The sequence below is a fragment of the Phyllobates terribilis genome, unplaced genomic scaffold (assembly GCF_046119375.1).
Source record: "Phyllobates terribilis strain yellow unplaced genomic scaffold, ASM4611937v1 Scaffold_9__5_contigs__length_417890890, whole genome shotgun sequence".
Lineage (NCBI taxonomy): Eukaryota > Metazoa > Chordata > Amphibia > Anura > Dendrobatidae > Phyllobates > Phyllobates terribilis.
In genome coordinates this window covers 6002446-6020921 of record NW_027362769.1, presented here as the reverse complement: position 1 = coordinate 6020921, position 18476 = coordinate 6002446, and the positions used below count along the sequence as shown (strand labels likewise).

General features: G+C 40.1%; 1 protein-coding gene across 2 annotated transcripts in view; it reads right to left on the bottom strand.

Moving 5' to 3' along the window:
- COL5A2 (collagen type V alpha 2 chain) overlaps positions 1-18476 on the bottom strand; it is a 386801-nt gene that overhangs the window by 23032 nt on the left and 345293 nt on the right. For both annotated transcript variants that reach the window (XM_073646296.1, XM_073646295.1), the window contains 9 exons: positions 13794-13847; positions 13655-13708; positions 13344-13505; positions 12916-13023; positions 12162-12269; positions 11695-11748; positions 11406-11513; positions 11248-11301; positions 9839-9946 (listed from right to left, as the gene is read on the bottom strand). In XM_073646296.1, the coding sequence (XP_073502397.1) occupies positions 9839-9946; positions 11248-11301; positions 11406-11513; positions 11695-11748; positions 12162-12269; positions 12916-13023; positions 13344-13505; positions 13655-13708; positions 13794-13847 (810 nt within the window). The remainder of the gene's footprint in view (positions 1-9838; positions 9947-11247; positions 11302-11405; positions 11514-11694; positions 11749-12161; positions 12270-12915; positions 13024-13343; positions 13506-13654; positions 13709-13793; positions 13848-18476) is intronic.

Sequence of the window (18476 nt, the reverse complement as noted above, 5' to 3'; positions counted from 1 at the left end):
AGCCATACTGTGTGCTCAGATCCAGCCAAATGCAGCCAAACTGATTGGTCGTCGTTTCATACTACAGATTGACAATGACCCAAAACATAAAGCCAAAGCAACCCAGGAGTTTATTAAAGCAAAGAAGTGGAATATTCTTGAATGGCCAAGTCAGTCACCTGATCTCAACCCAATTGAGAATGCATTTCACTTGTTAAAGACTAAACTTCAGACAGAAAGGCCCACAAACAAACAGCAACTGAAAACCACCGCAGTGAAGGCCTGGCAGAGCATCAAAAAGGAGGAAACACAGCGTCTGGTGATGTCCATGAGTTCAAGACTTCAGGCAGTCATTGCCAACAAAGGGTTTTCAACCAAGTACTAGAAATGAACATTTTATTTACAATTATTTAATCTGTCCAATTACTTTTGGTCCCTTTAAAAACAGGGTGGCACGTGTTAAAGAGCTGAAACTCCTAAACCATTCATCCAATTTGAATGTGGATACCCTCAAATGAAAGCTGAAAGTCTGAACGTCAACTGCATCTGAATTGTTTTGTTTAAAATTCATTGTGGTAATGTCTAGAACCAAAATTAGAAAAATGTTGTCTCTGTCCAAATATATATAGACCTAACTGTATGTGTGTGTATATATACACTGCTCAAAAAAATAAAGGGAACACTCAAATAACACATCATAGATCTGAATGAATGAAATATTCTCATTGAATACTTTGTTCTGTACAAAGTTGAATGTGCTGACAACAAAATCACACAGAAATCATCAATGGTCAAATTTATTAACCAATGGAGGCCTGGATTTGGAGTCACCCCCCAAAATTAAAGTGAGAAAACACACTACAGGCTGATCCAACTTTGATGCAATGTCCTTAAAACAAGTCAAAATGAGGCTCAGTATTGTGTGCTGCCTCCACGTGCCTGTATGACCTCCCTACAACGCCTGGGCATGCTCCTGATGAGGATGCGGATGGTCTACTGTGGGATCTCCTCCCAGACCTGGATTAAAGCATCCACCAACTCCTGGACAGTCTGTGGTGCAACGTGACGTTGGTGGATGGAGCGAGACATGATGTCCTAGATGTGCTCAATCGGATTCAGGTCTGGGGAACGGGTGGGCCAGTCCATAGCTTCAATGCCTTCAACTTGGAGGAACTGCTGACACACTTCAGCCACATGAGGTCTGGCATTGTCCTGCATTAGGAGGAACCCAGGGCCAACCGCACCAGCATATGGTCTCACAAGGGGTCTGAGGATCTCATCTCGGTACCTAATGGCAGTCAGGCTACCTCTGGCGAGCACATGGAGGGCTGTGCGGCCCTCCAAAGAAATGCCACCCCACACCATTACTGACCCACTGCCAAACCGGTCATGCTGAAGGATGTTGCAGGCAGCAGATCACTCTCCACGGCGTCTCCAGACTCTGTCACGTTTGTCACATGTGTTCAGTGTGAACCTGCTTTCATCTGTGAAGAGCACAGGGCGCCAGTGGCGACTTTGCCAATCCTGGTGTTCTGTGGCAAATGCCAAGCGTCCTGCATGGTGTTGGGCTGTGAGCACAACCCCCATCTGTGGACATCGGGCCCTCATACCACCCTCATGGAGTCTGTTTCTAACTGTTTGTGCAGACACATTCACATTTGTGGCCTGCTGGAGGTCATTTTGCAGGGCTCTGGCAGTGCTCCTCCTGTTTCTCCTTGCACAAAGGAGGAAGTAAGGGTCCTGCTTCTGGGTTGTTGCCCTCCTATGGCTCCCTCCACATCTCCTGGTATCTGCTCCATGCTCTGGACACTGTGCTGACAGACACAGCTACCCTTCTTGCCACAGCTCGCACTAATGTGCCATCCTGGATGAACTGCACTACCTGAGCAACTTCTGTGGGTTGTACTGTAGACACCACCTCATGATACTGTACCTCTAGGGGTGAGAGCAATGGCAAAATGAAAAAGTGACCAAAACAACAGCCAAAAAGGATGAGAACAGAGAAATGGTCTGTGGTCACCACCTGCAGAACCGCTCCTTTATAGGGGGTATCAATGTACATTGTTGTTTTATTCTATAAACTACTGACAACATGTCTCTGAAATTCAAAGCTAAAAATTTTGTATTTATTTGCAGCAAATGAGAAATCGTCAAAATAATAAAAAAGAAACAGTGCTTTCAGACCTGAATTAACTCATGTTTTAACTCAGGAAGAATTCAGAAATCAATATTTGGTGGAATAACCATGATTTTTAATCACAGCTTTTATGTGTCTTGCAATGCTTTCCACCAGTTTTTTCACACTGCTTTTGGGTGACCTTATGCCACTCCTGGCACAAAAATGTAAGCAGTTCTTCTTTGTTTTATGGCTTGTGAATATCCATCTTCCTCTTCATTACATTCCAGAGGTTTTCAATGGGGTTCAGGTCTGGGGATTGGGCTTGTCATGACAGGGTCTTGATGTGGTGCTCCTTCATCCACACATTGATTGACCTAGCTGTTTGTCATGGTGCATTGTCCTGCTGGAAAAAACAGTCCTCAGAGATGGGGAACATTGCCTGAGCAGAAGGAAGCAAGTGTTTTTCAAGGATAACCTTGTATGCAGCTTGATGCAAACGTCCTTCGCAAAGATTAACCTTCCCAATTCCAACCTTGCTGAAGCATCCCCAGATCATCACCGATCCACCACCAAATTTCACAGTGGGTGCAAGACACTGTGGCTTGTATGCCTCTCCAGGTCTCCGTCTAACCATTAGAAGACCAGGTGTTGGTCAAAGCTGAAAATTAGACTCATCAGCGAAGATTACCTTACTCCAGTCCTCTATGGTCTAATCCTTATTGTCTTTGGCAAACTTCAGCCTGACTCTCCTTTGCTTCTCATTGATGAAAGGCTTTCTTCTAGCTTTACATGACTTGAGGCCTGCCACCAGGAGCCTGTTACGAACTGTTCTTGCCGTGCACTTCACCCCAGTTGCCATTTGCCATTCCTTTTGTAGGTCACTTGATGTCATCCTGCAGTTGCTGAGTGATATTCAAATAAGATGACGGTCATCACGGTCAGTGGAGAGTCGCTTTCACCCTCTGCCGGTCTGTAGCTTTGTTTTCCCCAGTGTCTGCTACTTGACCTTGTTGTAATGGACTGCCGTCTTCGAAATTTAAGGATGGAGGCAACATGACACTCATTGTATACCTCTGCTAGTAAAGACAGAATTGAGCCCTTCTTTTCCACACTCAAGACTTTTCTTTTCAACTCCTTTGGCATGGTTAAAAGTTATTTTTTAATTCAAATTACTTTTGGGCTATTCCTAGCTCTTGTTTTGCCATCCAGCTTGTCCTATTGCAAGAGGATTGTGAAGACCACAGCAGTGTTTTTTTATACTTTCCCTTGTTACATAAGATTTGGTTCATGTGATCACCTAATCAGAAGCACATTAAGTAGAATGAGGTATACTTTGGTTGGAATTCAACTGAGACTGAAATGGAATGGCTGTCAGACATGTAGAGATGGTGATTTTTAGAAAACTGTGCAGTAGTTTCTTAATTTTTGCCAGAGCTGTATATATTTACACACATACAGCTGAAAACAAAAGTTTACATACACTATATAAAAAGACACATATGCATGTTATTCTCAATATGTAATAATAATCTTTATTTTTATATAGCGCCAACATATTCTGCTGCGCTTTACATACATTATCATCGCTGTCCCCACCATTGGGGCTCACAATCTAAATTCCCTATCAGTATGTCTTTGGAGAGTGGGAGGAAACCAATGCAAACACAAAGAGAACATACAAACTCATTGCAGATTTGTCCTTGGTGGGATTTGAACCGAGGACCCCAGCACTGCAAGGCTGCACTGCTAACCACTGAGCCACCATGCTGCCATATCTGACATGAAATCAGAATATACCTTTCCAGTTATAGGTCAATTAGGATTACCATTATTTTTTATATTTGCCAAATGCCAGAATAATGAGATAGAGAGAATTTTTAAGGCATTTTTATTACTTACTGCAAAATCAAAAGTTTACATACACTAAGATTACTATGCCTTTAAACAATTCTGTACTGCCAATATGATGATGACATGTGTTTGGAAGCTTCTGATGATTTTTGGCAACACTTGAGTTAGTTAGACACACCTGTGGATGTAGTTTAATGCACACCTGAAACACACTGCTTCTTTTTGTGGCATCATGGGAAAGTCTAAAGAAATCAGCTAAGATATCAGCAAGAGAATTGTGGACTTGCACAAGTCTGGCTCATCCTTGGGTTCAATTTCGAGATGCCTGAAGGTGCCTCGTTCATCTACACAAACAATTATATGCAAGTACAAACAAGATGGGAATCCCCAGCCATCATACTGCTCAGGAAGGAGACAGGTTCTGTGTCCCAGAGATGAATGTGCTTTTGTCCGACATGTGCATATCAACCCAAGGACAAAAGCAAAAGACCTTGTGAAGATGATGGCGGAAGCAGGTAAGATTGTGTCAGTATCCACAGTGAAACTAGTACTGTATCAACATGGGCTGAAAGGCCACTCTGCCAGGAGGAAGCCATTAATCCAAAAGAAACATAAAAAAGCCAGATTAATGTCTGCAAATGAACACAGGAACAAAGACCTTAATTTTAAGAGACATGTCATGTGGTGTGATTAAACTAAAATTTAACTTTTTGGCCATAATGACCATCATTATGTTTGGGGGAAAAAGGGAGAAGCTTGGAAGCCTGAAAACACCATCCCAACTGTGAAACACAGGGGTGGCAGCATCATGTTGTGGGGTTGTTTTGCTGCAGGAGGGACTGGTGCACTTCACAAAATACATGGCATTTTGAGAAAAGAAGATTATGTGGCAATACCGAAGCAACATCTCAAGACTTCTGCCAGGAAGTTAAAGCTCGGGTGGAAATGGGTCTTCCAAATGGACAATGACCCGAAGCATACTGTCAAAGTGGTAACAAACTGGCTTAAGGATAAAAAAGTCAATGTTTTGGAGTGGCTATCAAAAAGCCCTGATCTCAATCCTATTGAAAATTTATGGGCAAAGCTGAAAAGTCAGGTACGAGCAAGGCGACCTACAAACCTGGATCAGTTAAACCAGTTTTGACAAGAGGAATGGGCCCAAATTCCGACCAACTATTGTGAGAATCTTGTAGAAGGATATCCCAAAACGTTTAACCCAAGTCATTCAGTTTAAGGGCAATGGTACCAAATACTAATGAAATGTATGTAAACTTTTGCCTTTGCGGTAAGTAATAAAAATGGCTTAAAACATTCTCTCTCTCTCATTATTCTGGCATTTGGCAAAAATTAAAAATTATGGTAATCCAAATTGACCTAAAACCGGAAAGGTTTATTCTGATTTCATGTCAGATATTGAAAAAACATGCATATGTATCTTTTTATATAGTGTATGTAAACTTCTGGTTTCAACTGTATATTTAAATACATACATGCACACATACACTGTAATCCTTTATATATATATATATATATATATATATACTGTGTTCCAAATTATTATGCAAATAAAATTTTCTCAGATTTTCCCAAATTACCTATATGAATTGCAGTCATTGTAATTTTCCAGTCAAATAACTATTAGAGTACAATTGAAAGGTTTTTGTACAAACTGCCTATGATAACAGTATATTTTTAAAAAAATAAAAAACTCAAACTGCACTCAAAATGCATGTTCCAAATTATTACGCACAGCAGAGTTTTCAACCTTTTCATTTTAATAAAGAACAAAAAAATGGTCATTTTTGAAATTATAAGCATTAGCAGGTTATTACAAACTGAAATCAAACAGTTTTCAACTCAAAACTTTATTCTAGGTGATATTACATTTGCACATAGGACCCCTTGTTCAAAAGGAGCTTCTGAACTCTCTCGTCCATTGAATTTGTCAGGTTTTGGATGGTTTCTGCTTTAATTGTTTTGCATGAGGACAGAATACCCTCCCAGAGCTGTTGCTTAGATGTGAACTGCCTTCCGCCATCATAGACACTCCTTTTGATGATGCTCCAGAGGTTCTCAATGGGGTTGAGGTCAGGGGAGCACGGGTGCCACACCATAAGTTTGTCCCCTTTTATGCCCATAGCAGCCAGAGATGCAGATGTGTTATGTGCAGCATGAGACGGGGCATTATCATGCTGCACATAACTATTGTACTCTAATAGTTATTTGACTGGAAAATTACAATGACTGCAATTCATATAGGTAATTTGGGAAAATCTGAGAAAATATTATTTGCATAATAATTTGGAACACAGTGTATGTATATACACAATGTATGGGATAAATAATTTCAGCTTTTTATAAAATAAGAATTTTATGGCTACTGCAATACCTAATATGTTCTTTTTTTTACTACTTTTTACATTGGAATCCATCAGCAACACACAATAGCTTCATGGGTCGGGAAGACGGGCGATTGTCACTGCAAAGGACCTCTCTCCAGAAATGTTGATGCCATCATCAGAAATTGACAGTAACATATAAATTGTTATATAGCAGTGATTGCTTCGATCGATGCTGCTAGAGGTAGGTGCTTGCTGTATTACCTCCTGAGGTTTTTCCATACACCGATGTGTGACATATATGTTTGTCACATGTTGTCAAGAAAATAATATTGGAAGTGAAAACTTTTATGAATGATTATACAGCCATTTTGACATGGATTTTTAATCTGCCTACAATACCTCATCGGGTCTAAGAGATCTATTTAAAAATGTTTGCAGAAAAAAGCTGTCAGGTCAGCTTTAAAAGAGACAGGAAACTCCATTAGCAGAACTTGACTAGAGTACCATACATAGTGCCATACATGTCCCAGGGGGGTGCAGTGCCAGACTTAACTGCATGGATAAAAGTGAGGGTCTAAAATCAAACCTTGTTGATCACACATTGATAGTCTATTCTAAAGTTAGTCCTTGAGTTATTGCCCAGTAAACTCCTTCAAATGTCTCCAAAAATATTTTGATGCGCTAAGAAAAACAAGCTACACTAATTATCAATGTAAATTTCATCCTGTATATGCTTCCAACATATGTAGCTCAGTTTTTTTTTAATTTGTTTATAGAAGGTGAGCATATTACAGATACATTTTTGCACTCATTTATTACAGTAATGACTAAATCTGGTAAATACCGATCTGAATGGGCAAAATATCATCCCCTAAGCCTTTCGAATTCGGATCTTAAGATTTTCACAAAATTATTAGCTTATTCCCCAGTTTCTCCATAAAGATCAGGTAAGATTTGTTTGGTTTCAGCATGCGGGACACAACACCAGACAAACGGTGGACTTGGTGGATAGCAATTATTAGTAAACAAACCTTGCTTTCTAGGTCTTGTACATATCAAATCTGAGGTTATGACAATTCTGTTCACAATATGTTCATGTTTTGAGTTTAATATTCATGAGGTTGCACAATGCACTTTATATTGTGTATCTAGTGCACTTTATGGTAATATACCAAATTGACTAACTATGTACTAATATTTTTTTTTATCTGGAACTACGGGATAGGATCACCTGGCCTGTATCTAGACCAGGTTGGTTGTCTGTGTACATAAAGCCATTTTTTTGCTTTTTAAATGTTTTTAAAGATTCTTTTTGTGGCTTGTTTTTGTTGTTATTTGGTATTAATAAATAAAAAAGTGTTTCAGGTAATCACTATGGTCTACATATATCTATTTTTTTATTTATTTCTGATACTTGAATCGATATGTAGCGTTTGATCTCTTTTTGTCCACTAGGTAGTGTCCTCCTAAATACGATATATACAACTCTATATGCATATAATAGGTGGATATAAGTAGAAAAATAGTGGGTTTCTCTGACCCAGAATAACTGTTTGATTAGGAAGACAATAATTGATCTTGCTCACCATGTTTTCTAGGCCTAATGGCTTTCACAAAAAAGATTTGGCGTATATGCACAATAAAATATCATCTTGCCACTCATACATCCCTATTGACGCCTTTTTTATTTACTCCTCACCTTACAGAGAGTCTAAAGGCCCCGTCACACTTAGCGACGCTTCAACGATCCCGACAAAGATACGACCTGCCAGGGATCATTGCTGCGTCGCTATGTGGTCGCTGGTGAGCTGTCAAACAGGCAGGCTCACCAACGATCAAGGGAGCAGCGACATCGTGGAAAGAATTTTTCCACGATGTCCTGCTCCTGGTTACGAGCCTGCTGAAGCAGGAGCAGGCTGGTAACTATGGTAAACATCGGTTTACTAGGGGCACACGCGCTCCTAGTAACCCGTTGTTTATCATGGTTACCACTCTGCTACAGTGAGCGGGAGGTTACCGCTCACCTTAGCAGGCTCGTAACCATGATAAACAGCGGGTTACTAGGTGCGCGTGTGCCCCTAGTAACCCGATGTTTACCATAGTTACCAGCCTGATCGCTGCTCCCGCTGGTCACACACAGCGATGTGTGCTGACCAGCGGGAGAGCAACGACCAAAAAATGGTCCAGGACACTTTGCAGCGATTAGCGACCTCACAGTAGGGGCCTGATCGTTGCAAAGTGTCACACATAGCGACATCGCTGGTGAGGTCGCTGTTGCGTCACCAAAACCGTGACACAGCAGCGATCTCGCTAGCGATCTCGCTATGTGAGACGGGGGCTTTACACCTTTTATGACTAAATATTGGATGAACGCTGGGCTTTTTTTTTTAGAGAGCTCCACACCAGTAAAATAAGACTGTTTAGTGATCTATGCCATAAATACAATATACCAATATCTGCTTATTTTACCTATAAGCAAATATCTCATTACATTTTGTCGTCATTGAGGTCGACAGTGGCCCCTACTGCATCTCATTTTAAGTGTTTACTCTCACCAATACCTTTCACTAAGAGTTTGATCTCTGGTGTTTATGCAGTCCTAAACAAAAAAAAGTCAAGATAGGGAGTTGCCAATTGAATTTTGGCAGATGATATGGTCTATATCTTTTAACAATTTTGTATGCATGTTTTATAAGGAAAAGCAAATCAAAATACTTATGACATACTACCATAACCCAGAGGTTTTGCACAAATCTCATCCAGTATCTCAGAGGCCGGTTGTAGAAATAACACTGACATAGGCTCAATCTACCACATTTTCAGGACCTGTCCTCTAATAATGAATTACTGAAGAGATCGAAGAATTGATAAAGGTTATTTTCATGCTAAAGGTGCCACCTAAAAAGATGAGCAAAAGCAGCGCTAGACTTCTATTTCATATATTGATAGTAGGAAAATGTTTAATAGCACTTTTTTTGGTATAGATGAGCTCCCTCTTCCAAAGTCAATACATATAATCAGATAAAAGACATTCGTTCAAAGCAATACTTGACGTCCCTTTTTCATAATTCTGATAAAATTAAAATAATGAAAGGTTCTTATAGACTTGGCCGTCATGGGCCTCTAACTGACAAAGCAAATATTTGAATCTTTCCAATAACCATGGAGTGTAACGCGGTAGTAATGATTAACATGATGTGTGATGGAATAGAGAGGAAGGTGTTATGGGCTTATCATACTTTCTGCAGATGATTCTCTACTGTAAAGAATCTTTACTTACCAATACTGCCTATATGTTTTATTATTCTTGCAAAATGAAAGTAAAACTAAATTGGAACAAAAAAATATATGGCGGCAGAAATGATCTGTTAATGAAATGGGCAGCTGCTACAGCTGTAGCTAGTCAATTTTCTGAAAAATGTGTAAAGGTGCAGGATATATTGAGTAATAAGTGTAGTGATTAATATATATAATCTCCTGAAATAAAACTAACAAAAGTAATTTTAATAGGGTTTATGTATCTGTATTTTTTTTAAATAATACTTACAGGAGGACCTGGAAGACCTTGTAAACCAGTAAAACCCCTATGCCCCTTTTGCCCTCTTTCTCCACGTTCACCATTATCTCCTTTATCACCTTGAGGTCCTTGTGGTCCCTTTTAGGAGAAACAATAAACAAACATTTGTTTTATCAAAATTCAATACCACAAAGATTAAATGACATCACAAAGAAATCACAGGAAAAATCACATCAATTAATGGGCTAAAAGTAGGATACCACCCAAGTATGTAAATGGTGTATCACATAGATCATAAAGCTAAATCTGAGGTTTGCACTGAAAGTTTACCCTGGTTTGACCCAAAAAGCCTCCCAGAGTGCCAATATACTTCATAGCAAATTTTACAGCTTCAATGAATAGATGCAGGGAATAATAAAACTGGTTAACCACTAGTCTACAAGGTAATTGGGCTAATATAGTGCAGTGGTGCTAAATGTAAAGTGTATGACCTCTATAGTGTCAAGTCTACTTGGTCCATTAGATACACTATCACAGACTGGTTTGAGGTTGGCCAACAAGTAAAGTCCTGATTACAGGATTGGAGAGCTTACCTCCCTGTCAACTAAGTGCCATCATAGTATTTCTAGAAAAAAAATTATTTAATTGTGAGATATAGGAATTGCTCACCTTTTTGGGTTGTATAACCAAAAACAGAGGAATCAAGGTATGGCAGCTGCTGCAGTGCCCTCAGGTTGGAAAATCCTGCCGCATAGAACAATTGGTAGGAGGATAGTGGTAGTAGTCTGCGCTGCTGTGCTCTATTCAAGAAATCCAGAGGACGAAATAGGAAATAGACCATGCGGTTTATTCTCAACATGTTTTAAAGTTGGACTTTGATGTGCGTTGAGAATAAACCTCATTGTCTTAATTCCTATTTCGTCCTCTGGATTTTTTGAATACAGCATAGCAGCTCAGACTACTAATCCTATGCTCCTACCGATTGATCCTAGCATTTCTAGGCAGTACTCCATTATGCAACTTAAAATTGGCACCATACCGCAAAGTTAATGTAAACAGTAAATACAGACTTACATACTACGCAAATATGGTTTTGGAGGTAGAAAAAGTGCCACATGGACTTTGTTATAAAATACTATATTAACAAAATATTTTCAAATATTATCAAATTAATAAATGGGCTTAATCCCCGACACACTACACAAAGTAGAAGTGTAGATGTACTACACATTGTAGCAGTGTAAAGATAAAAGATCTCCCATGGGGACTATAATGTGACACTACTAGGCGTATGTAACATCTGTCTATACCCCTCAGTTGTATCAGCTAAGGATACCAAGATAATAGTTGCTAATCAGTAATGCCCCTCATCTTGATCAGCAACACCTAAACATTTCAGAGGTGGCAAGTGACTTATTAGAATCAACCATCAGATATACCGGCAAGCCACGTTTTCCAGCTCTTCCAGGTGGTCCCATTGGTCCACGAGAACCCTAGAAAATAATTGCAAGAGCACAAAAGGATTAGACTAAAAAAATGCACATGATACAAAAACAATCAAAAGCATTATAGAAAAAAGATGTATACAATAACTTACTGATTCACCTCTTGGCCCAGCTTCCCCTGGAGCACCAACTGGTCCTGAAGTTCCTGGAGAACCTTGGGCACCAGCAAGACCCTCAGGTCCTGGATCACCACGATCCCCCTAAAATTAATAAAATCACACATCAGATGTAAAAATATGCCCCAATAAAATATCTAATGTTTATGCTAAAAAGTTAAACTAAAGACATAAAATGATACCAATAAACAAACTATGTTATATTCTCCTTGCCACTGCAGATATAGCAAAACTGCTTCTGCATGTAAAAATTAAAAACACATACCCGCTTTCCCAAAGCTCCGTCTCGTCCAGGAGCACCATCATTTCCATGAGGACCCTAAAAAATGTTCACATTAGCATGTTAGTAACATGAACACGCTCACAACTAAATTTATTTGTATTTATCTGATATTCTATGACCAGTCAAATCCAGTAGAATAAGTCAAAATCCATATGTACTATTACAGTTTGCTATGAAGTCACAGATAGTTTTCACATAAAAAATATAATAGCACATTGGCATTTTTGCTATTTCCTTGATTATCAGAGCAAATTATCCACAGTTGAGCTTATTCTTGAATGATATGGACATTAGGACAGTAAGAGTTTATAAATAGGTGATTTAGAGTCTATAGGCAGGTGGCATTTTTACTTTTCAAATACAACATGCAGTGGCACATGTTGCTGCTAACAATTTGAATCTGTACTTTCATTGACTGTCTTTATTAGGAAAGGAAGGGTAGCACTTACCTCTGCACCTGGTTCACCAACAGGACCATTAGCACCCGGTTGACCAATAGGACCAGATGGGCCTTTTTCTCCACTGGAGCCAGTAGGACCTGTTTTCCCTGGGGATCCCTTAATGATACAATATGAAAACATTTGTAAAAGACACAAAACATGCAAATAAACTTTAAATGTATTTAATATTTGTTCATTTTTTTTCTAATGAATCCACTTATCCTTTAGCAAAAGGTTCAAGTTCTTCTTTCTAATCATGATTTAATAGTTGCCATAATTGAACACTGCTTCACATTACTGTACAGTGCAATCGCATTAGTTACCATTAATTACCATTCACTTTATTAGGCTGGCAATAATTACAAAAATATTCAACTCATTTTTTGCAAACATCACATTTGACTTTCCAGTAAGCTGGAGAAGTGATCAAACTCATTTATGGTGCTAAACATTGTTTTTACCACGTCTATAAATAAGGAGCAAGAAATCAAAGTGCGATGATCTGCCAGGTGAAATGGTGGATAAAACTAAAAAATATTTCACATTCAATATGAACAAATTATCCATAAGGTATTAAAATGTAATCAAGTAAGAAATTGTAAAAGGGCGTTATGGCTAATCATGTACAATTGAACTAGACTGCAGGTTTCCATCTCTTTTGCAGACTTCATATTGACATGAGGTTTCTGTACTGAAATCTTTATCAAGCTCCCACACATTCTTACAGTAATATAATTCCTAAAACTTTTGTCATGATACTCACAGCTGGACCAGGAAGCCCAGTCATGCCTCTTTCTCCCCTTTGACCAGGCATGCCAACTATACCCCTCTGGCCAGTTGTTCCAGACGGACCAGGGGGGCCATCGGGACCCTGTACAAAATAATCCAAGAGTTAACTATTAATATTACTATAATATAAAAACAAATACATTTATACATATGTTTCTAATATCTACATATGTGTACTCTACATTAAACATAGTAAAGAAGCAAAAGAAAAGTAATTCTATACAATATACAATACTTATCAGAATATACTGTACAATAAAGTGTAAAGGGCAGACATAAGGCAGAGGTATGGAAATAGCACAAAATTTATGAAACCTACGTTCTCATTAGAAATATATGTAAGTTCATACCAACATGTATGTAATAATAATAAAGATTTTCGCTTAAAATGTTCTAACTTACCGGCTGTCCATCATCTCCAGGATCTCCTTTATCACCAGGGCTGCCAGCAGGTCCAGCAGGACCTCTGTCTCCAATTCTACCATGTGCTCCAGGCTCCCCACGTAGACCGGGTGGACCATCCTTTCCTGGTTCACCTATTGGGCCAGGAGGACCAACAGCTCCCTAAAAATATATAGGTATACAATAGATCTCACAAAGGTGCAGGAACATTCAATACATAAAGTGATAGTTAAAGTGAATTTGCTACAGTGAAAATGTTATCAAAATGGTAAAATAGATTTTTTTTTTGGATATCTTGAAACTTTACTCACAGGGGAACCAGGTGGTCCAACCCGTCCAGCAGATCCAGGGAATCCTGTTGCTCCCTTGAAAAGTTATAATGTGTTAAATGTGGTAGGATGAAAAGAAAATAACAAATATATGTAGGTGTGATGGATGTGTTTTACTTACAGGGGGGCCTTGTGTTCCTCTACCACCCTTCAGCCCAGGCACACCATGAGGTCCCTAAAACAACAATTTTACAAGTTTAGGTATAAATTATTTTTTAATTTACTATTAAATGGCCTTCAGTTGATATTTTTTCATCTATATGTCACAAGGGTATGTTTTCTTGTGGATTTCAGAAACAAATGTAACTATATAAAGTCATATACATATATAATAATGTAGCACACAATATATACTATGTGCTACCGTTCAAAGTACACACATTTATTATGTAAATGCCTAAAATGTAATCTACTGTAGCAAAAGGCAACCAACTATATGATACAGTATATCACAAAAGTGAGCACACCCATCACATTTTTGTAAATTTATTTTTTAATTTAAAGAAATTTCCAAATATCTTTTCATGGGACAACACTGAAGATATGACAATGTAAAGAAGTAAGTGTACAGCTTGTATAACAGTGTAAGTTTGGTGAGCCCACTAAATAACTCAACGCATAGTCATTAATATCTAACCCACTGGCAACAAAAGTGAGTACACCACTAAGTGAAAATGGCCAAATTGTGCCCAATTAGCCATTTTCCCTCCCTGGTGTCTTATGACACATTAGTGTTACAAGGTCTCAATTATGAATGGGGAGCAGGTGTGTTAAATTTGGTGTTATAGCTTTCACACTCTCTCATACTGGTCACTGGAAGATCAACATGGAACCTCATGGCTAAGAACTCTCTGAGGATTTGAAAATAAGAATTGTTGCTCTATATAAAGATGGCCTAGGCTATAAGAGGATTGACAACACCCTGAAGCTGAGCTACAGCATAGTGGCTAAGACCACATAGCGGTTTAACAAGACCTCACCATGGTCGACCAAAGAAGTTGAGTGCGCGTGCTCAGCGTCATATCCACAATTTGTCCTTTCAAAATAGACGTATGACTGCTCTTAACTTTGCTGCAGAGGTTAAAGGGCTGAGGTGCTTGTCAGTGCACAGAACATAAGCCGCTCACTGCATCATATTGGTCTGCATGGCTGACAGCCTAGAAGGAAGACTCTTCTAAAGATGATGCACAAGAAACCCCCCAAACACTTTGCTGAAGACAAGCAGAATAAAGACATGGATTACTGGAACCATGGCCTGTGGTCTGATGAGACCAAGATAAGCTTATTTGGTTCAGGAGGTGTCAAAAGTGTGTGGCAGAAAACAGGTGAGGAGTACAAAGACAAGTGTGTCCTGCCTACTCATGCAGGTGATGGGAGTGTCATGGTTTGGGGCTGCATGAGTGCTGCCGGTTGTGGGGAGCTACAGTTTATTGAGGGAACCATTAATCCCAACATGTACTGTGACATACAGAAGCAGAGCATGATCCCCTCCCTTTGGAAACTGGGCCACAGGGTAGTATTCCAACATGATAATGACCCCAAATACACCTCCATGATGACCACTGCTAAGCTAAGGGTAAAGGAGCTGGATTGGCGAAGCATGTCTTCATAACTAAACCCTATTGATCATCTGTGTTGCATCCTCAAATGGAAGGTGGAGGAGTGCAAGGTCTCTAACATCCATCAGTACCGTGATGTCTTCATGAAGCAGTGAAGAGAATTCCATTGGCAACCTGTGAAGCTCTAGGGAATTCCATGCCTGTCACGGGGATACAGCAACAGAGAAAGGCTAGAAGATCATGGCGTCTTATTACACAAACTCCTGCACTGATTAGAACTGCTTCACCACCTATTAAATAGGATGCTTGGTCATTGCAAGGGTTAATCAGTTCAGTTGATCTCCTGGAGCTCTCCATCCTGAATTGTCTCAGCTGTTCTGTGTTGGCCACTCTCTTCTGGTATATATGCTCGCCACTGGCACTTGTGAGTTGCCAATAATAGTGGTTCTACTTCCTGGTTTGGAGTTGAAACAGATGTTCAGTGTTTGGAGTTGGAGAGTTTTTCAGGAGATTGCTGCATGGGTTCGTTTGCGTGTTTATCCTTATCTTCTCCCATTTTGCTTGTGCCTCCTACTCCTCCCCTGTTTCCCACTCTGTTGTTTGTGAGTGTATTTGTATGATTGTAGTTTTCTTTTATCTATGTCTATTAACCCCTGTCGGTCTGGTTAGTGTTTTCCAATACACTTCGGCCTCACACCTCCCTGGGTGGGGGAGGGAACAGATAAGGGTAAAGATAGAAGCATTGCAAGGTAGGAAACCGCGGCTTCTCCATCATCTGGGGTAATACAGGGGACCGTGATAGCCTACGGTGACCCTAGATCAAGGGATCGGGTAGGTGACCACAGTCCCTTGTTGCTACATGACATTATCACTGGCCATACCTTTTTGGATCCATTATGGATCCTGTGGCTGCTCTGACTGAGCAGCTACAACAACTCTACCTGGAGATGGCAGACTTGAATTCAGTTGTTTTGCAACACCTATTGACTCAAGGCTTAGGGCCCGCAGCTCCCGGGCAACCCCTGGTGGAGCCTCAGATCGCTTTGCTGGATTGGTTCTCTGGTGGTCGGGATATGTTAGTGGTTTTCAGGGAGACCTGCAAACTTTATTTTAGGTTACGTGCTCATTCCTCAGATACCGAGGAACAACGGGTGGGGATAGTAATCTCTCTTCTCCATGGTGACCCTCAAACCTGGTCATTTTCTCTCCTGTCTGATTCCCAATCGCATCAGATGGCTGAGAACATTTTTCAGGCTCTGGGTCTTATCTATGACGACCCCGATCGTGTCTCTCTGGCTGAGTCTAAACTACATCAGTTTCAGCAGGGAGACCAGCCAAAGTTCGGTAGGTAGTCTATAGATACTAGGTGGAGTGATCCCGTCCTCCCTAGTCAGTTCGGTCAAGGGCTTTCTGAAAGGTTAAAGGATGCCTTTGTTTTGTATGAGACCCCAGTTTCCCTGGAGGATGTCATTAGCTATCTGAGAGGACTGCCGTCAAATGAGAGACATAAAGAGACACCTCAATTTTCAGGTTGTCAGGGGTCATTGGATCCTAGGATTGGGTCTACCAAGGAACCCATGCACTTGGGGGGAAGACTCGTTTTACCGGTCCTCCTGCCGTTCAGCGCAAAGAGGGAGTGTGTTTCATTTTATTGGTACCTATCCATCTATACGTAACCACAATCAGCTGCTGGAAAACTAAGAAGCCCGGGCTGTGGGGTGGTTAGCAACCAAGGTGTACATATTCCATCTGTGGGTATGTCACAATTTTTTTTAATGGCCGAGATCCATTTTGGCGAAAGGAAGGAGCTTTTTTCAGCCTTTTTGGACAGTGGGACGGGGATTGACGCCCAGTTCGTCCAGTACCAAGGTCCTGGCGCGCAGTAGCATCTCTCGGTAACCGAAAGGTAGTACTGCGCATTCATGGGTGGCAGAGGCCATTTTGGGGGATGTATATTTGATTTTATCACAGAAATTACTAAGGCAGTATGTAAAACAGTAGGCAGGTTACTGAAACCACAGTGACCTGTCAAAGGCCAACGATAGGAATACCTAATGAGAGCACCAGCTACAGCCCCTCCCTAAAGTCCCGCCCCAGAGCACATGCATATCATTATGGCAGACATGAAAATAAAGATTATTTTAGAAGCACTGGACAAATTTTATCAACAAAGGTATCATTTTACTCAGTATAACGGCGCCCACCCGACAGTGTATGTAGTTTACTAAGCACAATCCTGCTGACAGGTGTGCTTTAATACACCAGAGGGACACTACGAAAACCTTGTTGTGTCATTTGGGTTGACTAATGCCCCTGCCGTTTTGTAACGCTTTGTAAATAACATTTTTTGTCATCTGACAGGTAGATGTGTTGTAGTAAATCTGGATGACATATTGATTTATTTGCCGGACCTCGAGTCACATCAGGTACATGTCAAGCAGGTCTTACAAATACTCAGGGACAATAAATTATAGTGTATGTCAAACCAGAGAAATGTATGTTTTTGGTTCAGGAGATCTCTTTTCTGGGATATTTCTTATCATCCATAGTTTTTTGCATGGATCCGCTGAAAGTCAAGGCGGCACTGGATTGGGATCGTCCTGAAGACTTAAAAGTTTTTCAAAGATTTTTAGGGTTCACCAATTACTACGGTAAGTTCATCAAGAACTTTTTGTTAGTATCCAACCACTGACGGTTATGATAAGGAAAGGGACTGACTTCTCTAAATGGTCTAGTACAGCCAGTGAGGCATTTACTACTTTAAATAGATGTTTTGCTTCTGCGCCAATTCTTATACAGCCTATCATCACTCAGCCATTCATAGTAGAGGTTAATACATCGGAGGTGGGGGTTGAGGCTGTATTGTCACAGGGTTCATCTTCAAGTAAATGGCGTCCGTGTGCATACTTCTCCAAGAAACTGTCGTTCGAAGAGAGAATCTATGACATTGGTTATAGGGAACTTTTGGCAATAAAGTGGGCCTTTGAGGAGAGGCATCATTTTTTGGAGGGGGCAGTTCATCTAGTCATGGTAATCACAGATCATAAAAATCTTTTGTATTTGGAATCGGCCAAACGTCTGACACCTAGGCAGGCAAGATGGTCAATGTTGATGATTATGGCTTACAGCCAAAAGTTATTATCTCAGTAAATTAGAATACTTTATAACAACAGCTTGAAAAATGGTTTTTAAAATCCGAAATGTTGGCCTACTGAAATGTATGTTCAGTAAATGCACTCAATACT